The sequence below is a fragment of the Gobio gobio genome (genome assembly GCF_949357685.1).
Source record: "Gobio gobio genome assembly, chromosome: 19".
In the NCBI taxonomy this organism is placed as follows: domain Eukaryota; kingdom Metazoa; phylum Chordata; class Actinopteri; order Cypriniformes; family Gobionidae; genus Gobio; species Gobio gobio.
Window position 1 is genome coordinate 23,961,847 of NC_137112.1, and position 23,950 is coordinate 23,985,796.

The window sequence follows — 23,950 nt, forward strand, 5'->3', positions numbered from 1 at the left end:
AAATACGGAGTTTTTTTACACGCGAAACATGAACACATGTTATATTGCACACTGTAAACACAATCAAAGCTTCAAAAACACAGGAAAACGGGACCTTTAATTTTAAGGCAAGGGGTCTCCTCACTTTAAGTCAACTGATCACTTTTTACAATATAATGATTGCTAGGTAAAAAAAATATCTTGATAAAAAAACATTTACTTTCTTTCCTGAAAATCTTTGTGTGTGTCATGAAATCTACAATTTTGCTCATAGTCACATACCACTTCTATGTGCACTCAAAAGGGTGAGGGGGTAGGCCTATATGATATTGATGACATCACCACAGCTCTTTGACAAAGACTTGTCAAACCGACAGTGTAACTCCAAAAGCACATTTATTTATTAATGTCAGTCCTGACCCATCGCTGAAGCAATTGTCAGAGTTTTGGACCCAAACTCGCTCGGGTAATGGGTCGGGCCTCAGGTTTTCAGATTTAAGTGAACCAATGAAGACCTCTATCAGATGATCTGTCCAGTTGGGGGTAAAACTGTTTCATAAATAAATGTTGATTATAATCAACAAATGAATGTATGGTATTCACAAAAAAAAAACAAAAAAAAATTCCACAAATAAATAGAACAAGATCCACAACATATTTCTTTATTGATAGCCATTCAAAAATATCTGTGCATTCTGATGAAAAAGATTTTACAAGCAACATATACATTGCAAATATTGAATTACATTATACAGTACATGTTTTATTACTGACAGATTTTTGGAGGGCTATTAAAAGCACAAAATGGACTTTAAAGCTTTTATGGTTTGGGATTGTGCACGCCATGATTAAATCAGTGTTGTTATTATGTCATTTCCTCTGGCTCCAGAGTGATTATTCATGACATTTACAGCTCAGACTGCCATTTTGTTTAATCGAAAAAAAGTTTTATTAGATAGTACATAAATACATACATTTTGCAATGCATACAACAACTAACAGTTGTTTTGTTTCAAAATTCAGTGTACTTCGATTACGTTTTTTTCTGACATATACACTATATTGCCAAAAGTATCGGGACACCCCTCCAAATCTTTGAATTCAGGTATATTTTCGAGCTATATGCAAAACATATGGAAAATGTCGATTTTGAGGTTCACACAAAAATCATTTCATTAAGCCATCGTCAAGCAATTCCAATGCTCCAAAAAGCATTTAAACACCTAAAAGTATCTTTATTTGAATGCTTTTTGAGAGGAGTACCTTTCCGTTGTCCATGAAAAAATCTTACTTGCGCTGAAATTGCCAAAAGCAATCAATTAGTCCATTGGTGAAATTTCCTCACTACTAAATTCCACGGTCAACTGTTAGTGGTATTATAACAAATGTGGAAGCAATTGGGAACAACAGCACCTCATCCATGTTCGTAGAGAGCTTCATGCAATGGGTTTTCATGGCCGAGCAGCTGCATCCAAGCCTTACATCACCAAGTGCAATGTAAAGCGTCGGATGCATGGTGTGAAGCACGCCGCCACTGGACTCCAGAGCAGTGGAGACATGTTCTCTGGAGTGATGAATCACGCTTCTGTGTCTGGCAATCCGATGGACAAGTCTGGGTTTGGCAGTTGCCAGGAGAACAGTACTTGCCTGACTGCATTGTGCCAAGTGTAAAGTTTGGTGGAGGGGGGATTATGGGGCTGGGTTGTTTTTCAGGGGTTGGGCTTGGCCCCTTATCCAGTGAAAGGAACTCTTAATGCTTCAGCATACCAAGACATTTTAGACAATTTTGTGCGAACAGTTTGGGGATGACCCCTTCCTGTTCCAACATGACTGTGGACGAGACATGGATGAGCGAGTTTGGTGTGGAGGAACTTGACCCTACGGATTAAGAATAGGATGATATTAAATTCCATGTGCATTTAAAGGCAAGTGTCCCAAAACTTTTGGCAATATAGTGTATATATATCATATATGTAATTGTATTACTGAAATACATATTTTTTATTTGTGCCAAGAAGGTGTGTTAATCAGACAAATATCAGCTGTTTTATTATTAAATTTGTCCATCTACACTCAAAAAAAGCTGTTGAACGAACTTAAATTAAGAAAAACTTTTCCACGAAATTCAATTATGTTTTCCCAACAAAATCGAATTGGTTTGAAATTATTTGTTATAATCTTGTTGTATGAACTTCATAAAATCATGTCATTCCAACTAGATAAAGTAGGATAAAGAGGGGTAGAACTGATGACCATGATTAGACTGGTGGAACTGTGTCAAACTAATTTATTTTCATTATTACTATAAACTAACAACACTTGTTCACATGCTAAGTGTAACTTTTGTAGCATGAAAGTAATTATCCAGTAAAACATTTCTCATCCCTGGCATTAGCACAGTTACAGCTCATTACGAACAGCATAGCCTAACCTCAAGGTCTACACTTCAGCCTAATGGTAACCTCAAAAATCGACACAACATAACACAACTTTGAAATGTCAAATATAACATCAAACTTTAACAGGTCTTTCCCTTTACTAAAAAAAACACATTAAACAGCAGTTAATTTCAACATTTACTCTCCTGATCCATCCCTAATCGAAGCATGCTGGGAACTAGAAATACACTGCCCAGTTCTCTCAGCGCAACCTAAATGATTCAGGTAGTCCCAACACAAATGGTTTAGGTTAACTTAACATTTTACACATTTAATTTCATTTAAAATAATAAAATTGAGTAAAAATGTAAATTAAGTAAAAAAACTAAAGATTTGCGTTGTTTCAGCTTATTTTATTTAAAGAGCACCTATCATGGAATTTTGAAATTTACCTTTCATGTAGTGTGTAACATAGATCTAAGTGAACAAAAACATCCTGTGATAGCTTGAAATATGACAGTGCACCGTATATATAGTTATTTTCTTTCAAAAGTAAGAGTCGACTCGGAGTCATTTTTAAGAATCGTTAGAAGACCGAAGCTTTTTCTCTGACTAGATGACGTCAACTTGTCAAGTTATTTGAATACGATACGCCCACTTATTGCGCTCCAAGACGCCAGTGAAAACTAGAAAACATCATGGCCACGAGACGCTGTGTTCTGAAGTGCGACTCAAAAGCAAACTTTTTTCATCTGCCCAAGGATGAGCATTTGAAGACTAAGTGGCTTGAAGACAAACCATACATCGTCGCGATTGAGTGTTTATTATTAGTCGTCAAATGTATGTTTCGCGATCTCAGGAAGCTTTTATTATGGACTTTTATTATGGCACATGGTATCTTCTTCGTCTGTCTGTACCATATATGGATTACATGTGCACAGAGCGCCCTCCGGCTGCCAGTTTGAATTGAAAACAACACATAAGAGACTCAATCGCTCATGATTAGGCTATTTCTGCCCATTTTGAGGAAGTATTGAATAAAAAATACTCCTCTGTTTAGAAATTTGACACAGACATATGAGAATCTATCAATATGTCTCCTCATCTGCACACTTTTGAACTAAAAGCCCTGAGGGATGTTGATTTGTCGCGAGTCTTCGTGAGGAGTTTTTTTATGAATGAGATCAGCTGAGGCTCATATTACAATCAAACAGTACCGACGCGGTTTTCATATTCATAACTCCTGACACATATTAACAAATTACTGTCATTATAAGACTTTGATGGGCGTTCCGTTTCCGAAAATATCTGCACAGACTATACCAATCACAACTGACTGGGTCATCTGACCAATCACCGCAGATTAGCGTCACGTAAAGGCGGGGTTTTGAAAAGTGAATCACTAAAGGAATCATTTGAGAATCGCTGTCAAAACAGGTAAAAATAAATGCATATTATAAGAAAACTAAAGTCTTTTTTGTCATTGCATGCATGCAAAACTGTTGTTGGGGACTTCTAAAACAATATTTGGAACATTTTAAATGCCATGATAGGTGCTCTTTAAATAAACTGAGCTAGAATAATTTTTTTGAGCGTATCACTAGAAGGATGTATGAAATCCTTTCCAGTTCCCTTATGTGCTGATTGTGAGATTAGCTGATTGGAGCTCCGGTCGTGACGAGTTTGTAGTACGCCCCCTTCAGGCCCATGAGATAGTCATGTGCGCCCTTCTCGATAACATATCCCCTTGACATCACAGCTATGATGTCAGAGTTCTGGATAGTAGACAGGCGGTGAGCAATGACGATACAAGTTCTGCCTTCTCTTGCTTTATCCAAAGCCTCCTGTACAGTCTGCCACACACAGACAAACAAACATAGACTGTATGAGTTCTCACACAACTAACAAACAATGCAAATCCTCTAAAACTCTTGCTTCCTGGCTCACCTTCTCACTTTCTGTGTCCAGTGCTGAGGTGGCCTCATCCAGTAGAAGTATTTTGGGGTCTCGTATGATCGCCCTGGCTATAGCAATGCGTTGCTTTTGACCCCGGGAAAGCTGGGACCCTTGGGAACCAACATTAGTGTCGTATTTCTGCATCAGGGGAAGAATAAACAGTCAAGCAATTAACATTTTTGCACAAGAAACACGATTTTTATCTTTATTATATTTTTAGATAATAGATTCTTATTAGTTTGAACATGTCTACTTATTTTTATTAACATAACATTTTTGTACAGCACTTTTGGTCAACTTGAGTTGATTTTAAATGTCCTTTATAAATTAATAATTTTTTATTTAAAGATGTGAACAGCTTAGAGTAGAATCTCCGAGCTGTCGTTTTGTAATTAAAGTAGATTCCGTCACAAAGTGAATGCAGCATTAATTCTAAATCCTTATAATCCGAAGATTCCGTAGTTAACACCTCAGGAAGTGACATGACAAAGTCATGCAGCTGGGCCTTCTTGGCTGCGGAGACAACATCATCCATGCTGAGCTCTCGTTGATTGTCTCCATAGCGGATGTTCTCTGCAATACTGCAGTCAAACAAAATTGGCTCCTGAGAGACAATCCCAATCTTAGAGCGCAGGAAAGCAACGTTGACCCGAGTAGATTCACGGCCATCAATGAGCTAATCGATAAAGAACAATAATTAGATCATAAAAAAAAAAACAATTCAAAATATCTGGGAAAGATCTTAACAGTATTCTTACCACACGGCCATTGTTAGGATCATAGAATCTCTCCAAAAGTTGAACGCTAGTGCTCTTGCCACAGCCGCTGCTGCCCACAAATGCCAAAGTTTGTCCCGGCTTAACACTCACATTCAGACCATTCAGAACCTGCATATCTGGCCGGGACGGGTATGTGAACTTGCAGTCTATAAACTCAATATCCCCTTTAAAATTATCCTAAAAGAAAGAGTAAGAGAAAGTGTTATGTGACGGTGTGTGTTCCTGCCTGTGTAGGTGGCAGGTGGTTTTTAAATTGCTGTGCCAAGAAATAATGCAGAACTAAAATGTAATGTTAAAACATTTAGTTTATATCTCCTACATTTCTATATACAATAGTCTATATTCTAAATATGACAAATACATTTCAATCCTAATAACAGATAATGTGATAAATATACTGTATTTTCCAGAATATGAGTCACTTTTTTATCATCACAATCACCCGAATGTGAGGTATATCAGCTTTGCAAGCAGATCAACTGATTTTACACGATTTTAACAATATTGTTAAAAATAAGTGTTATTCCACTGGACGAAACATGGAAACATGGAATAATTTTTTTTGGCAGGGGACTTTTCTATGTATATAAACGCTTGTTTTACTTCTCTTGTTCACTTTTCCTCAAAACAACAGGAACAATTCATTATTTATATGTTTCTCTAATTAGGTCAATGACGGTAAATATTGGTCAATGCAATAAGACAATTTTTGGCAAATTAAACTATTGGAGATTTCTGGTAAAACGTTTCTTTTTATTAACAGGTATTTTACATTACGATGCAACTTATCTGTGTTTTTTCACTCAGCCATGCCATTTTGCCCCTGTGAAACTTTAGCCTGGATCCGCACTCCTACGTACTTCCGCTTTCCTTCAGTACTCCGTCTGGGATCGCTATATATTCTCTTTATTTTAATCGGTCCAATCAGCGAACAGAGGGAGTGGCTGAGAACGATGACGTTGATGTCGTGCGCTAGTTTGAGATGACATACGTCGCGACCAAACGTTAGCGATTGGTTATAGTAGATCCAGAGTGGCTCTGGGCAGATCCAATAGTTTTAAACTTCAACAGAGTACCCGCCTTCAAGGAAGTTAACCCTTGTCAATGGAGAGTGGCCAGACTCTCTGTGCAAATGAAATGTACGAGAGTCTGGTAGGACCAGGCTAGTGAAACTTATGGTCTGGTGTGAATTTTACCTGGATAATACGGTCAATGAATGGTTGGGATTGATAATTGAATTACCCATTTGTCTCCGTCATTGCTGTAGACGCTAATTTTGGGAATGTGGTCGAGTAGCTTGAAGAATCGCGCGGCAGAGATCTTGGCTTTGGCGTAGTCTGGAGTGTAGGAGGAAGCTCGGCCGAGAGCTGTGCCGCTGGTTACAATCGCTGAAATCACCCTGTATTGATAGAACCTCACCAAATTATGAACATTTACTCCATCCATTTACCATTGTAAACCATTTACTTCATTTACTCTACTAATGTAAACCAGCAATACACTTTGTGGCATTGTTGTCTCACCTGAAAACCATACTGAAGTGTAGCCCCTCTTGATAGACCAGGTATCCACCGAATCGATAGGAGGCGGAGTTTGCCATGAAGACCACACACTGGGAAAATCCATAGCAGGCACCGTAAACGTTAGCCTTCTTCAGCGCGGCTTGGTATGGGGCCTCCAGCTGTGTGTCGAACATTTCCACAAAACTACGCTCTTTTCCTAGGCCAGCAATGGTGCGGATGTTATTCAGAGCTTCTCCAGATATCTGCACTCAGAAACAGACACAGAGACATTTATAAAGCCTGATGCAGAAGCTGACGATTGTAGGTGATTTTACCTATACTCCAGTCTCGCGTGAGCTCACCTGTCCTGCTGCCTCCATGGCCTCTTTGTCCTGCTTGGCGAATCCGCCAAGCATCTTAGCCTGAAACCCTCCAGATAGAGCCAGAAAGGGCAGGAAGCACAGAATGACCATAGTAAGTTTCCAGCTGAAGTAGAAGGAGATGATAATGGCCACACCAATGTTGGTCAGAGAATTCACAATCATGCCGATCTGAGAACCTGTGGCCTGGAGTGAGAGGTTTCTTTTTACTGTAATTAAGCATTATTTTGTGAAATGTGCAGATCATGTAGAAGGTAGTGAAAAAAGGATCAGCAAAATGTTTTTCTTACTCCCTGGACTTGCGAGGCATCAGTGGCCAGTCTTGTGGTCAAAGCACCTGGGCTGTTTCTGCGGTCATCAAACCAGCTGATCTCCTGCCCCAGCATTGCCTGAAAACCCAAACGCCTCAGTCTACGTGTCAGCAGCTCCCCAGATTTAGAGAATGCATAGCCCTGAATGAAAGAAAGAAAGAAGAAAAAAGAAACAAGCAGAAGTAGCTATAATAAATACTATCTAGATATTTTGAAAGCAAACGTATCCATGGCACTATACAAATACGTGAACACAGCTTATTCAGCCTATGGGGACTTGAACGAACGACTCGAAAGATTAACTAATCTTTTCTGTTTCCAGTGACTGCATAGCCTTGTCTATGGGGCTGGGACTTGATGAAAGAATGACCCGAGACTCGAGAGATGAACTAATCTTTTCTGTTTCCGGACGCATGTATTAGTTTACATATGAGGCTGTCACGGTGACAAAAGAAAGAATAATTTGCATCGGGAGGTGAGGTGAACGAACGGACTGCATACATAGCCTGAAGCAAGCTATAGCAATTAATGAATCATTTCTTTCTCAAAGTTTGGCCATGGCTGCATTAGCTTATAGTTTATTTTTTATTCCAAAAGTACTAAATGTGTTGAAAAATGTACCATGTAACATTTTAATTAGATTCTACTGAAATGAACGGAATGACTTGAAAAAAGGTTTGTTCATTTTGCTTAACGAGATTCAAAGATCCGAGTCAGAACTTCCCACTACTAGTAGTGCACCTGGCTTTAGTCATTCAAATATGGTCATTATTAATTAAGGTTAAATTACATAGCCAAATATCACATTATATTACTGAAGCTAAAATGGTCATTTTCCCTTTCTTTGTTTTCAGTTAGCATGCTAACAGCTTAGCCTAGTAGCTTATCATAGCACTGACTGGACAAGTTTGAGGGACAAGTTTACAGTTTGCAAAGTTTAGGCTTATAACCAGGGTTAGGTGCTTCTACATCAGTATTATACCACTGATTTTAGAGATAACTTATGGGTAGGGTTAGGTTTAGGGGTAGGGATATGGTTAGGATTCAATTTTCAGACAGGAATGTTGTTCCAGAATCAACAAAATATGTTGACCCAGGAACGCGTCTAACACTGCAAAATTAGGACATGATTGTTGGCTTGCAAGCAATGACTTTACAGGCAGCATTTGCACACAAAAGTACCTCCCAAAACTTATTTCGGAAAGACTTAAGAGGCACCATAATGGTTTATTTATCTACAAAAAAAAAAAGAGAGTTTTGATGATAATTAAGGAATATGAAATACTAATTTCTCCCTAGAAATGACATCAAAAGTGCAAAAGTTGGTCAAATGAGTACATTACACAAACTGACCACCAATTCCAACTTTCAAACGCCATCTTTAGCTTAACTGTCACGGAATGGAACGCACAGGATTGTGGGATATCAAAGGCAGCGAAGGATACATCTATGCTGCCTTCAAAAAAAAAAAATACCCTGGAATGCATCCTCTGAACGCAGCATTTTTAAGCTTTCAGACACAGCCACTGGTTTACTGGCCCAGGTATTTGAAAGTAACTATCGCCCCTTTGAGGTTTTTTTACCGCCACAGTAATGCTATAATGCACAGAATTTTCTATAATTTGCACAGTCTTTCTGTAATAGTTTACAATATATTTACAATATAGGCCTGGTTCCTCCAACAGGGCTTAGACTAGGCCAGGATTAGGCTTTAGTTCAATTAGGACATTTAAGTAGCTTTAATAAACATGCCTTAGAAAAAAAATAAAAAGTTACTGGTGTGCATCTTGAGACAAATCAATGGCTCTGACATATTTTAAGATATGTCAGTGTGAGTTACTTTCAGTTAAAACAGCTCAAACATACATTTTAGTCTAGGACTAGCTTAACCTTGTCTGTGAAACCATGGGGATAGTGTATTATAATGAAAAGGCTAAATATGAAGACAAACCTGTAACATTTGTGTGAAAAACGAAACCAAACCAACAACTACAAAGAACAGACAGATGCCGTTAATTTCCCTCCGTTGTTCAACAGGATCAGGCATCGAGAATGTCTGCAGGTAAAAATAAAGAGCCATGAAAGCCATGCCAACAGAAAATACATGCAGTAAGAGAAGAATAGCAGGCAGAAAGCTCACCGCCAGGATTTGGCTGAAGAGGAGAGAGTAGACCGGGTTCACCCCTCCATTCACAGCTGCTCCGAAGCTTCCAAAGAGCATGTAGGGCCATTCAGGTGCGTTATATTTCAGAATACGAGTCACCGGAGCCGGTTCCACCACCTCTGAATCATCATCAAGAAGGCCACTCTGTAGACACATACAGTATGCACAAGCATGAGATGTTAGCGAGATATATCAGGCCCATGGTGTTGGAGAGTTCTAACCTTTTCCTTGACCTCCTGAGGAACGCAGGTTTCAGAGTATGAGCGAAGGCCTAGCTCTCCGGCGATGGCCACAGAGGATTCGGGAACAACATTCGACAGCTGTGATCGAGATCTTTGGTGAATAGATGCTCTGCAGATATAGTAAAAGAGAGAGAGTGAGGTATAAAAAGACTTACTTAGAACTTACCACTGTATTTCCAATGGACCTGCCTACTTGAGTAAAAATTGTAGGCATTAAACATACAGTTAATATGAACCGTGCATTATGTGTATTATAAAAATAGAAGTAGCTGCAATCAGGAAAGCCACTGTAGCTTTTTTTTCTACTATATAAATGACCTGCATCTCAGAGTGTGCAGACGAAATGCAATAAATGCTGTCATGTTAACTTGCGTTCAGATGCTTGGTGTTCGGGAACACAATCATGCGAGACATTTCAGGGAGGTCATTATATCAAATTATTCTGATGACCGACTTTGACTCGGGCATCAGAATGATCAAACCAACATTTGAGATATGACATTTGTGCAATGACATTTTTTCCAGTTACCCAATCACATCCACTGTTGTGGCAGAGTTTTTTGTTGCACATCAAGCGATTTATTCGGTAAATGCGTTTCCATCGTAGTTTATGTGCATGTCTTCTTATTGGATACGAACATTTTCCACCTCTCAATTGCTTTTTTTTTTTTTGAATTTATGCACATCTTGGCGTTTCCATCCATAATTAATGCAATATTCCAAAATGTGCATAAAAATAGGTGGATGGAACCATAGCTAATTACATTTTTGACCAATGAAATAAGAAATGTACCCAGTTTCCATTAAAAAAATCTGGTCACTTGGAATCAACTGATCATTAGTTGAGTCTCTTCATGTAAGAAACACTAACTAGGGTTTGAACAAAGCTTGAGCATTCCTCAAAGGAAGCTTGAGCAATAAAGTGTTCCACCATTTTTACCTTAAGCTAGCACGATAGCTTCCTGCCCTGTTGAGACTCTTTCTCTCTGCTTCAGGATCAATACTTTCAGGTTCTTCCATCTCTGAGAAGAGTGAGAGAGACAGAAAGATTAGAATGACATTCACTTCAAATATTTTTTTATTAATTGAAACAAAGCTGAAATAAAATTACTATAAAAAATAAAAAAACTTTCAATGAAATATTCAACAAAAATTTTACAAATAAAAAGTACTGACAATACTAAAAGGGAAATGTACAAAATAAATATAAAAATGGGAAAAAAAGCATTTATGACAAAATAGCTAAATCTAAAACTGAAAATATAAAACATAATTTTAATACAAGAGTAAATAAATAATATTCCGAACACTGTTCATATAAATTAATAAAAAATGATTATGAGGTATTCAAGAGGATTTTGTGCTTTTTACTCCAAAAGATCTGAGAGACAAAATTGGCTGTTTTTCAGCTCGGTGGCAAGAGGTCATAGTTGAAATAATTTGAACTTTGAGTACCGCGTCACAATTCAGGGTGCTTTGCTCCAGGGTTCAATGCACCGGAGAACATTGACACTAGTTAGGATCAAGTGAAAGGATCTTAGTACAGAGTACTAACAGTAGGGAGAATGTGTGTGTGTTACCCTGTTGGACTTTTTGATTCAGGGCTTTGTCTCCCTGGCTCTGAAGTGTGACCAAGGTGAAGTAGACGCCCTTTCTATCCATCAGCTCATCGTGTTTTCCTCGTTCCACAGCACGGCCGTGCTCGAATCCCACGATCACATCTGCATTCTTTATTGTGGATAAACGGTGGGCGATGGAGATGGTGGTGCGACCCATTCGTACCTTCAACAGAGGATCGATGGTTGTTCAACTCTTCAGTGATTTTGATATAATATATTTTAACTACTTTTTGTAACTGCTGACCTTGTCCAAAGCCTCCTGTACGACAGCTTCACTCTCATTGTCCAGAGCTGATGTAGCCATGTCCAGCAGGAGGATTCTGGGATTCCTCACAAGTGCCCGGGCTATTGCGATTCTCTGTTTCTGTCCGCCACTCATCTGGCCACCACCCTCACCTACCAAAGTGTCAAATTTCTAAAAAGAAAAGATCAAAAAGTTTAAGAAACATATTTACTATATACATATTATACACTACCGTTCAGAGGTTTGGGGTCAGTGAGTTTTTTTTATGTTTGTAATGTATTTGTTTTAAGAAGTCTGTTATGCTTACCAATGCTGCATTTATTTGATTAAAAAAAAAAAATCTGAAATATTATTACAATTTAGAACTGTTGTATATTTGTATTAATATATTAAAATGTAGTTATCCCTGTGATTGCAAAGTTGAATTTTCAGCATCATAACTCCAGTCTTCAGTGTCACATGATCCTTCAGAAATCTTTCTAATATGCTGATTTGGTGATGATAATAACAATAAGAATAATTTCTCATTGGTATCAATGTTAAAAACAGTTGAGCTGCTTAATTTTGTGATATTTGTTCAGGATTCTTTAATGAATAGAAAGTTTGAAGAAGAAAAAAAAAAACAGCATTTACTTGAAATAGGAATCTTTTGTAACATTATACATGCCTTAATGCATCTTTCCTGAATAGAAGTATTAATTTCTTTTAAAAAAAAATCTTACTGACCCTAAAGTTTTGAAGGATAGTATAAAATGGGGTTTAAAGGAGGGATTCAAATCTAATTTAAACCTAAAAAATAAACAGAAACCTTCAGGATTGAAACAAAAAGATAATATAATATAATATAATAGCTTGGATAGGCTTGCCCTCCTATAACCTAAGCATTACGGAGAATTGTGGATGGATAATAATATAATATAGAGAACAAGATGGTCGTTAATTATGATGCCTATGTATGTTGGGCATATTTGGTGGTGTTAGGTAGTCTCCTGCCTGTGGTAAATCCATGATGAAGTTGTAGGCATTGGCCTCTTTGGCTGCTGTGATGATGTCATCGTTCGCGACTTCAGGACGCCCATATCGAATGTTCTCAGCAATGGTGGTCGCAAACAGAACCGGCTCCTGCTCCACAATTCCAATCAGAGATCTCAGCCACTGGATGTTCAGACCCCTGATGTCATGACCATCCAATGTCACCTGGAGTGAAAGAACATTTACAAGGATTTCTGAATGATGTTCCCCCAAAATATTGCAGCATGTAAGAGTGATGTTTCTTTACCATGCCTTCTTTGGGGTCATAGAATCGTTGAAGGAGCTGGATTGCGGTGCTCTTCCCAGCACCACTGGGACCCACAAACGCTGTTGTCTCCCCTGACTTAACCTGCAGATTAAGCTTATTGAGGATCTGTGAGAAAGAGGTGAGTAAGTTCATCTAATGTAGGAACACAGCGGAGAGCCATCTGGACCAGATGGCGGAAGAGAAGTAGTGACTGTACTGCTGTAAATTTCAACTTTACCTTCACTTCTGGGCGAGATGGGTAATGAAAAGTTACATTATGAAACTCCAGATCTCCTTTCACTTTGTCTAACTTATATCCAGCCTCAGAGAGACAATCGATCTCTGGTTCCTGAAAATAAGACAATATTCCTGTCAATCCATCACTCTGGAAGGTGTCAGACAGACTCAGATAGATGTCAGACATGCCATAATAAAGCCGTTTTCTTCTGACTTGCTCCTGCATTGAGCTTGCTGGGCTTTTTCATTCGGTGCATTTTTTTCTACACTTACTAAAATCCAGCACAGGAGGGCTTTAACACTCATTTTCCATCCATGTAAGATCATATTTTCGGTACTAATGGGATTGACATTTGTGTGATTTTTTCTTTTTCTTTCTGTATACAAGTGGTCAAAAGTATGAGACCACTTGCGTTTTTTAAATATCATTTGTCAATCATTTAAATATTTTCATTATCATTATCATTTAACAAATACTTTCAGCATGAATTAAAAATAAAAACAAATTAAATTAATTAAAAACATACTTAACATTATTTCTTATTAATTTTACATCACTTTACTCAAAAATGTTTTTTTTTCTTTCTAAATTCACAGGTTTAAATTAGATGTTGTATCTCAAGTTTCCGTTAATTGGATCTGTTTCAGTATTTTTTATATTTCTATTTAGCTTAATTTATTTTTATTTATTTTAGTTTTAGCAATTTGAGTACTTCAACTTATTTCATTTCAATTAGCAACAGTTCTAATTTTACATTTTCTAATTTAAAGTCTAAAATGCTCGATTATCGCACCTCTTGCAGTCTGATTGGTTGAAGGACTATCCAATTGCATATAGAGTCTTTTGAATTATGTTCGTTTATCACGCCTCTTGTGGTCTGATTGGTTGAAGGACTATCCAATTGCGTACAGAGTCATTTAATTTATGCTCGTTTATCACGCCTCTTGTGCAGTAGAAAATACAGAGTAGGCTCCCCAGACCAATGTTCAATCTTAAATTGAGCTTGGTCTGGTGATAGCCAGACAATAACAACATTAGATTTGAGACAGATATTAGTCTTTTCATGTGAATTTTGTGATGTCCATTGTCCTCAGGGTTCTTACACGTTCTATGGTCTCAAAGATAATGGTGGCGGCTCCTCTTCCAGCAGCAAACGCCTCCAGACAAGGAGACGCCTGTCCCAAATTTAACGCAGCAATAAGCACGCCAAAAAATACCTGCAAAACAAAATGTGATATCCATCTGAATTCTGCCTTTTCTGCCACATGTGTTGAAAGCAAAGTGAACCTTGGTGTGTGGGTTATTTTTCATGAGATCATGTGTGTATACCTGTAGCAATGTCCCTGGACTGTACTCTTGTGTGTCCACTACTAAGCTGGATCCATACCAGAAAGCTAGTGCGTAACACAGGAAGATGATGAACCACATGTACCCTGTGAAAAACCCCATGATCAGACCTTTCCTGATGCCCCATCGCTGGGCAGAGACCAGATTACGGTCATACCTGCAGAAAATAAAGAGTAAAGAGTGTTAAATTATGGTATCAGTTCAGCGGAAATAACACACAGTCAGTACATTTCTGATTACAGTGTAGTGCGGGAGTCATTATGTGTAAAGATGATGATAAGTTACCTGTCCACCTCTTTTTTCTCTCCACCGAATGCTGCCACAGTACGCACAGAAGACAAAACCTCATCTGCCACAGCACCTGCTTTAGCGTACGCCTGCAGCTCCATTCCCGTCAGTTTTGCCACAAACTAGACAAGCACAAGCAATCAAAACAAGTGTAATATATTGTAATTAACTTCAGACAACAGTATGTTACCGTCCTCGAATGGCCAAGTGGAGTTCTGTGTTAGTTCCAGACAGACTAGATAAAATTCTCCATGAAATCCAAATGGACAATTCCTCATTTTTATGGAATATAGTATAATGGAATTTGTATATAATTATAAATAATTTATCCATGCATATCATGTTATTTTTTAATTAAAGTGCCCTCATAATCTTTGATCAAAATAACTTCCCCTCCCACTTGCAACAACATCTCTTCTCTGAGGATGTGTTTACTGGAGTTCCGCGGGGGGACAACCTGTCACTCATATGAGATCCAATAGCAAACCACAACGGTCCAGTGCTGCAGGGATGAGGTCAAAACCCAGAAGACTAATTCATCACTGGTTCCTTCAAGATTTTCTTAAGGGGTTTTATAATGCGTTTTCTCAATTTACGAGACACTTGGACGTTTTGTTCTACAATGCAAACTGCACACGCTCTTATCTAATTACTAGAAACATGTTTTATAAAATAAACTGTTATAGCTTCTAAATTAGCATTTTTTTATATTGGTGTGTGCACTTTTTTTCCTCACCAGCCACAGTGGCTAGTGGTTTTCCAAAGTAACTAGCCTCTCAGAATTTTCACTGGCCACAATTCAACATCAATACCATGGGGAAAAACTGCCATATACTGTAGATATTTTTATTATCTCATAATTTTGCAGCAGGTATATTAGTCTGCTGTCACTTTAGGACTTGATGCACAGATCCATTATACTGTTACATGTGTGTTTTCTTTCTCAACTGTTTACGTTCACTTAAAACATAACTGTGTTTACGTGAATATTTGCCAAGACTGGCATTTTGACATTATTTTGTGTGTATTTGACTGTTTAAGTGCAATAAGCAGTGAAAAAGAACTCAATTTAGTATTAAGTATTAGTATTTATGTGCACACACTTCTGCGCTAATTAGTAAACTTATGAGCAATACGTGCAATTCCAAGCCGAAATTCAAGCCCTGTAACACCAACAATATTCAACTGGAGCAAATTAAAAGAGTGAGGGGAGGTGGGTTTGTGTGTCAACTCGCTGACGCTTTAAGATACACAATATTGCCAAAAGTTTTGGAATGCCTGCCTTTACATGCACATGAACTTTAATGACATGGCTGCTCGGCCATGGAAACCCATTGCATGAAGCTCTATATGCACTTTTCTTGAGCTAATCTGAAGGCCACATGAAGTTTGGAGGTCTGTAGCTATTGACAGCATGCGCTGACCCCGCTCTGTGATTTTTTTACATGGCCTACCACTTCGTGGCTGACACTTTGTTGTAATATCACTAACAGGTACCACGCTTGAATTCACTGAGCTCCTGAGAGCGACCCATTCTTTCACAAATGTTTGTAGAAGCAGTCTGCATGCCTAGGTGCTTGATTTTATACATCGGTGGCCATGGAAGTGATTGGAACACCTGAATTCAATGATTTGGTGGGGTGTCCCAATACTTTTGGCAATATAGTGTAGAAAAACGATTTAAAAGCAGCAATGGAATGTGCCTGTCAATCTGTCTTTGAGTAAAAGAGTTGATGATGTATAAATCTGTTCATAGAGACCCCTTTGCCCAGTGATACAATTTTTTAGGTGGCTTAATGTAAACAAATAGCTTTTGTTTAGTTTTTTTTTGCGTACCATGCATGAAAATCCAAAGCCCATGCACATTGTTATCATTATCTTTATCGTTATCGGTGAACGGGCTTTAACTGTTGTGTATAAAATGTGTGAACTTGTGAAATGTATGAAATCTTATGTATGAAAATAAGTCCTGATGAATTTTCTTTTCTCACCAGAGCCATGAGACCTGCTCCAACCCCAATCAGAGGAGACACTGAGACAATGACCAGCGTTAGCTTCCAGCCGTTTGCGAAACCCATGAGGAAACCACACACGAATGTGGTGAAGCGCTGGATGAAGATCCCCACCTGGTCAGCAATGGCATCGTTTATCTTGTTGATGTCACTAGGATCACATGGAGGCACACATGAGATGACATATACACACACACACACAATATTAGGTAACTGAATATTTGAATGTGTCTTACTCAGACATGCGTGTGTTGAGCTCTCCCACAGAGGTGCAGTCAAACCAACCAATCTCCATCCTCATGACCTTCCTGAAGTACATCTGCCTGATGATCTGAATCTGTCGTGCTGCTGCGGTGATCCACAGAGAGATCTGAGGAAAACAAAAACAGAGAGAAACCCCTTTTGAAGGATACTACCATAAGGTCATGCAAAAATTGTATTACACATGTACAAAACAAGAAAGAACCAGCAGTAATTAGTTTAAAAGTCTCACTTGGAGGTATCCAAGAATGAAGACCCCCGCTCCAATGCCTACATAATAGTAGGCGAAATTGGTCATTTCATGTTCAATGTCTAATAGCCTGAAGCAGAAGAGCACACCATCATTAAATACAGTTTTTAATAATTGAGAATAAAAAGAAAATGGCAAATGTATATTAACAGTAGAAAGTTACAGTAGTTACATTAAAATAAATAGCTGCATTTGTATTTTAGAGAGTGAATCCCTCACAGGCTAAAAAGTAAAATATGTGAAAGCCCCTGCTTTATTCTCACCCGCATGATCTGGTCATGTTCAGAGCCAGGTTTTCTTCTTGTGTCCGGTTTCGCCACTGTATAGTGTTGTTCACACATACTTTGTCCGGGTCACTAAGCTCATTGAGCTCGATGTCATACTCTATGAAGGTGTCCGTCAGCATCCCAAAGACGAGCAGCATCAGTGGCTGCGCTGAACCATGACAAATCGCACACAAGCTCCCAAAAATCATCATGCAGATCTCCCGGCAGCTGGCAAAGCGAAACTGCAGGGGAAATCAATCGACTATACGTTTACATGTGCACCAATAACCAGAGTAAGGACTTAATTGCAGTAAGATCAAAGATGTCTCTTCACTCCCATTTACATATACTTTTCATTATTCTGATTATGCTAAGAAGTGTGGTCATTTGTACCACCATCAATCGCAAACCCCACAGGACAAAATTATGAACTCACATACAGTAGGTAGCCTATGTTACTGGCCACTGTTTTAATCTACTTTTATTAAATGCAAAACACATTTATATGGAAGTATTGTTGAGTAGCCTATGATTTTGTGCTGTTGTTGTGCCAAATTCTGACCCCCTGCCAGATTATTACCTCCCCTAGTATTGGTAGGTTTTGGAGTAGGTGTGGGGGAGGGGTTAGGATGTGTCGAAATTCGGCACTACACTGTGATAAGGAGCAGAGACTGCGCGGCGAGACTGCAAGAGTTGAGCTATTCGGAGAGGGAAAACTTCTGAATAATGTCAAAGAGTTCATTCATGAAGTCGTGTGGACAACTCACGGCATACGTGTGTATGTCTGAGAACACATGCTTTTTGGTCAAAGCGATTAGTGTTTACATGTTTTGCGATTAAAATCGGTGTACGGCACATAGGCCTACTGTAGTTTACTGCGATTATGGTTACAACCAGTGCTTGACAGTGTATGGAAAAAAAGTAAAAAAAAAAATTATAATAACAGTTTTTGAGCACATATCTTATTTTGTGTTCAAAAGGAGAAATAAAGGTTTGGAACAACTTGAGGGTAGATGATGACAATGTTCATCTTTGGGTGAACTATCCCTTTAAGACCTGACACAGATCTTTCTCAACTGTTTACATTCGCTGAAAACAAAACAGACTGTGTTTACGTGAATACTTTCCAAGACTGGCATTTTGACATTATTTTGTGTGTATTTTGGGCTGTTTAAGCACAATAAGCAATGAAGAGGGACTAAATTTGCAACCCACTTTGGATGTGAACCAAATCTGCAGGACGGAATAAAATTGCAATATGTGCAATCCCATTACGAAATTCAAGCCCTGTGACATCATCTGGAGCCAATTAATGAAACGAATGAGTGAGGGGAGGCAGGTTTGTGTATCAACTCGCTGTTGGAGAGAGAGAGAAAGCGCAGCTGGAATGGTGTATCTATTCGCTGGAAAATGAGTATTGGATTTGGAAGTATTATGTATATGTACATTTCGGCCCCACTTTATTTTAGGTGGCCTTAAATACTATGTACTTACATCAAAAAATAAGTACAATGTACTTACTGTGTTCAAATTGTATTGGAAAACACCTTTGCTGATATTGAGGTGGGATACGGGTAGAGTTAGGGACAGGTGTGGTGGTATGGTTAAGTTTAAGGGTAGGGTTTGGTGTAAGGGAATTGTCAACTACAGAAATTAATTACAGATGTAATTACATGCAGGTATTAAAAAATGTAAGTACAATGTAAAAACATGTACAAAATAAGTACATTGTACTAAATGATTCATTAAAATGTTAGTACATAGTAGTTAAGGCCACCCAATATAAAGTGGGTCCTATATTTTTGACAACACTACATTGCGCTAGTTTATTATCTCAGACTCCTTTTTTAAAGACCACAACTGAAAAATGTATTATATATAAAATTCAACCCGCCAAAATGACTAGTAGGAGTGACTGCACAACAAACCACTGCTGAAATCCCGGGTGTTAATGTCAAGCCCTGGTTACAACGATGAGCATAATCGGAGCTTGATCTGAGTATTTTGTTACATGAGATAAATATTAATTGCAATATAATGGCATGGGTGTGCAATATGTACTAGCTAGTGTAAAAATCTTTTCTTACGTAGCCTACTTCACTGCAAAAAAATACTCTTCTTATTTGGTATTTTTTTCTTGTTTACCTCCAATATCTAAAAATTCTTAAATCAAGATGCATTTACTAGATAAGTATAGTAGGGGAATGAAGTGAGTTTTTGCTTAAAACAAGCTAAATTATCTGCCAATGGGGTAAGAAAAATCTTTTGTTTGGGACAGAAACAAGATTTCAATCAGAAACATGATTATTTTTCTTACCCCATTGGCAGATAATTTTGCTTTTTTAAGCAAAAACTAAATTTTTATTTTATTTTCAAGAAAACAAGAAAAAATATATGTCATTTTACTTATCTAGTAAATGCATCTTGATTTAAGAATGTTTAGATATTTAGACTAGAACTAAAATACTAAGTAAGAAAAGCATTTTTTGCAGTGTTTTTGCACAAAATGGACTAAAATGGGTCCACTGCAAAATTATGATCAAAACAGCTAAATTATATCTGGATGAACTTTACGATCCACAAAATCTTTTTATAACACTGTTGACCTTACAGGCATGCTAATATGTCACTTGCACTCATCATAAACTGTAAGTTGTGCAACAGGTGTCCATCCATGCAACATTTTTGAACCAAACTGGACAATCACAAAACATATGACCACTAACAACAGAATTCCTCTCATTGTTATAATATATCTCATATGTATTACCAGCTGAAAGAAGCCAACACGGATGGCCGATTCTTCTTTCTTGCTATCTTTGGACCTGTGAATGAAATAGTTTGTGGTGCTCAAAGTAAATGTGAGAAAACTTGCATCATCAAGGAAAAGGAGAAAAAGATAACTTACTTTTTATCCTTTCCCATTGTCCTGTATTAACACAAGTTTAGTTGTTTAGAAACGTTAAAAAGAAGGAATTCTCAATGCTTTATTTTAAATAAATTAATATAGATTTAAAAAAGCAGAACTTACATGTATTCACCATTTGTCGCTGTAACAGAATCTATATGTTAATTCATGTCTGAATGGATTGTGCTATAGATTTGAGAATAGTTTTAACTTTTAAACCATTTACCCTCGTCTGAAAACTCATAACCATCATTTTCCTGTCCAAACTTCTTGATGCTGCGCAGCTTTACGGTTCCTGGCATCGTTCTGTCTTAATGCCATTAAGAAAACAGATGCTTCGGGATAATTGCATCACAGAGGAACATAATGTATCATTTCAGATTTCAAACCAACACTGAAACTTACCTGGCTGATCAAAAGCAACTCTTTTTCGGAGATTTTTAGGTTTACAATGAAAATTCTTCCTTGGATGCTCCTAAAATCCAGTCATATTCTTAGCAAGCGTCTGGATAAACACCTTTTAAGCTCCGGGAATGTGCCGGAGTGAATCTCTCGATTGTTGCCAACAGTAGGTATTTGTAGTTAAATGTCTTGGTTGGTTTGGCTCAGGTGAGGTAACTGTCCGGCAGGTTTGTTCTGTCAGGGAGGGTGAATGACCTCCATATACAAACACTGACATTAGATATTGTCCCAAAAAGAATCAATACAGCTATTCAGGCACATGTGCTCACAAGATGATTGTTATGATACTGATATTTACTGTATATTTGATATCTCATTAAGAATAAGATTAAGTTGTTACCAATAGTTCAGATAGTGTCATCTGGATTTTCCAGGAGCGTCCAATAGAGTGGCCATTTGTCATGCAGTCATTTTGTACAAAATAAGCCATGACTGAAGGACTGTACTCAAATATTTTAATCGGAATGAGATTTGGGAGAAGCCTAAAGATTCAGATGCATTTCGGAGAACTGTTTCTCAGATTAACTAAATCAAGGTAAAAGCTTGCAAGGTCATTCACCTCAGCATGTTTCCGTCCTGCAGGCACAGGACAGGGGGGGTAACCCATCATGCACTGCAGAATCAACATGTTTGGAAGGAACATGATCTTGAATAAGATCATGAACTGATCAAACCATCTACACCATTTACAGTAAAACACTTTTAAATAGCACTTTGATGTGCATAACCAATAAAAAAAATTAATAATAATAATTTTAATAAGTGAAACACACATCTGTGTTGTGGTCAGGGAGGTATTATTTACACATTTCGTTTTTGTGTGCAAAATATTTTGTTGTATCGTGGCAGAACAAGCATGATTGCGAAATACAGAGACAGAACCAAATAATTAACTCAGAGGTCAGATCCTTCTGTATCTCTGCCTCGTTCTCATTAACACTCATATGTGCTTGATCTGACAAACTCTATTCTTTATTGCACTCTTAAAATAATTCAAATGGAAGCATGTTAAAAAAGAATTAATTAAATGTTCTGTATGAAATGAGCTTGTTTCCTCATGCACTTGCATGCAGGGTTGATGTACTTTCATTGAACCAAAAATGACTCTAAAGCCCATAGGGCAAAAGAGGACACACTTAAAGCAAAACTCTACTTGGTAAAATATGGATGGGTTACATTTGGGATCTATATTACACTTTGTGAACTGAATAGTTCCAAAAAGCCTTGCAGTTTGTTAACACAGAAAGTGGAACTACAGTAAATTTAGGGCAATTAAAGAAAATTGTGCATGTTAAGTTTGTGTAATCATGCGGAGCCGAGTTCAAAACATATTCTTTAATATGTTATAAAAGATGTTTAAAAAATTATTTTATTGCTGCCTTGTAAATCTGTCGCTAAAAGCTTTCCTCCCATACATATAAGGTCACCACGATCTAGTTCGAACGGACAACATGTCAGTGGTATCCAGGTGTCAAAAGTATTCATATTCATTACTCAGATGTATAGATACTAGGGTTTAAAAAGACTTCTGTAGAAGTTAAAGTATCAACTCAAGCTTTTTACTCAAGTAAAAGTGTAAAAGTACTGGTTTCAAAACTACTTAAAGTATAAAAGTAAAATTAATGTAAGGAAAAAATGCCATCAAGGACAAGCTTATGCACCACCAGAGGGGAGAAAAAAACATTTTTCTAAAGGCCATAATGACTATAATGTTATATTAAAATGTTAATGTTGAAAAATTTGGGATCTATTTCCGACGCATATAGGCTATGCCCATTGAAAATGAACGCATTTTAGTACAATGCAAATACATTAAAGAACCATACATGTGTATTACTGAGCATTATGTGATTTGTGTCATGTGCAGGTGCGATGGATCGTGTACAAACCACTAGGGTGTCAGAATGGTATGTTTATACTTCTCATTCAACCACAATTAAATTCACTCTATCCGGATGGCGCGATTTATCTGTACAGGGTTTTTTGTTTTGTTTTTTTTTTGTTTTTTTTAGAACGATGACAAGTCGGAATTAAAACAAGCTGAAATGAAATAGGAGTAACAAGGCTATTTTTTAAATGTAAGGAGTAGAAAGTACAGATAATTGCGTGAAAATGTAAGGAGTAGAAGTAAAAAGTCGGATGAAAAAGAATTTCTTCAGTAAAGTATAGATACCAAAAATTTCTACTTAAGTGAGGTAACAAAGTATTTGTACTTCGATACTTGACACCTCTGGTGGTATCCTATATAAATTGCCAGAGTGCCCTCTGCACACCATGGCCAAAAGCCTCCTTTTATGGACTCACAGTACAACCTGTGCTCTCTAAGGGCAGCGCATGTGCAAGGCATTCTGAACCAGGACCCGGATATGCTATCCAGATACAAAATTCCCCCATGGGACTGGTCTCTTTGCCCACAAACGGTTTAGTTAAGTGGAGTGTTTTCGGCAAGGCAGAGGTCGATCTCTTTGCCACGTAAGACAATTCTCATTGCCCAGCATATTTCTCCAAAAGCAAGGATGCGTCAGCCCACGACTGGTCCAGCCGCCGCTGTATGCTTCCCTCCGGTCGTGATGTTACCCAGGTCATCAAATTGATCAGGGAGAGCAAGTGTGCAGTGCTTTTAATAGCCCCTCTCTTGAAGAACCAATTATGGTTCTCAGAGTTGACTCAGCTGCTTGAAACAGCCCCATGGCCGATACCGCTGAGGAGAGACCTCCTCACGTAGGCGAAGGGGACAATCTGGCATCCCCGTCCCGACTTGTGGGCAGCCATTGAGGGCTGGGTCGAAGCAGAGTTAAGAAGAATGGTCAACATGGGTGTTCCAACCCCAATCTCGTAGCCCACTGAATGGGTATCATCAATGGTAGCAACCCACAAAAAGAATTCAGAGGAGATAAGAATATGTATCGACCCAAGATACCTTAATAAAGCTCTCCTACGTCCGCACCACCCAATGCGTACTGTAGAAGAAGTCGCATCTCAAATGCCGAATTCTTCTGTCTTTTCTGTTTTGGATGCGAAAAGTTCCTTCTGGCAAATTGCTCTTGATGAAAAATCATCAATGTTGTCAATGTTCAACTCCCCA

General features: G+C 38.0%; 1 protein-coding gene across 2 annotated transcripts; it reads right to left on the reverse strand.

Moving 5' to 3' along the window:
• Positions 1–616: 616 nt before the first annotated feature.
• On the reverse strand, positions 617–21,010 carry abcb11b (ATP-binding cassette, sub-family B (MDR/TAP), member 11b; the record flags this gene model as incomplete). Of its 2 annotated transcripts, none has more annotated exons than XM_079845086.1 (29): positions 617–2,785; positions 3,928–4,210; positions 4,305–4,451; positions 4,783–4,989; positions 5,072–5,269; positions 6,335–6,491; positions 6,616–6,857; positions 6,957–7,160; positions 7,265–7,426; positions 9,237–9,341; positions 9,426–9,593; positions 9,671–9,800; positions 10,632–10,713; positions 11,272–11,473; positions 11,555–11,725; positions 12,548–12,751; positions 12,834–12,959; positions 13,072–13,182; positions 14,175–14,288; positions 14,401–14,575; positions 14,704–14,828; positions 16,698–16,869; positions 16,955–17,088; positions 17,212–17,299; positions 17,493–17,737; positions 20,266–20,320; positions 20,404–20,424; positions 20,615–20,713; positions 20,809–21,010. In XM_079845086.1, the coding sequence occupies 26 exons, from the start codon at positions 20,418–20,420 to the stop codon at positions 4,010–4,012; spliced, it is 3,942 nt and encodes a 1,313-aa protein (XP_079701212.1). In that variant the 3' UTR covers positions 617–2,785; positions 3,928–4,009. The 2 variants fall into 2 exon arrangements, with proteins under 2 accessions (XP_079701212.1, XP_079701213.1); XM_079845087.1 differs by lacking the exon at positions 20,809–21,010 and adding an exon at positions 20,527–20,545 and having other exon boundaries at positions 20,630–20,705.
• Positions 21,011–23,950: the final 2,940 nt, after the last annotated feature.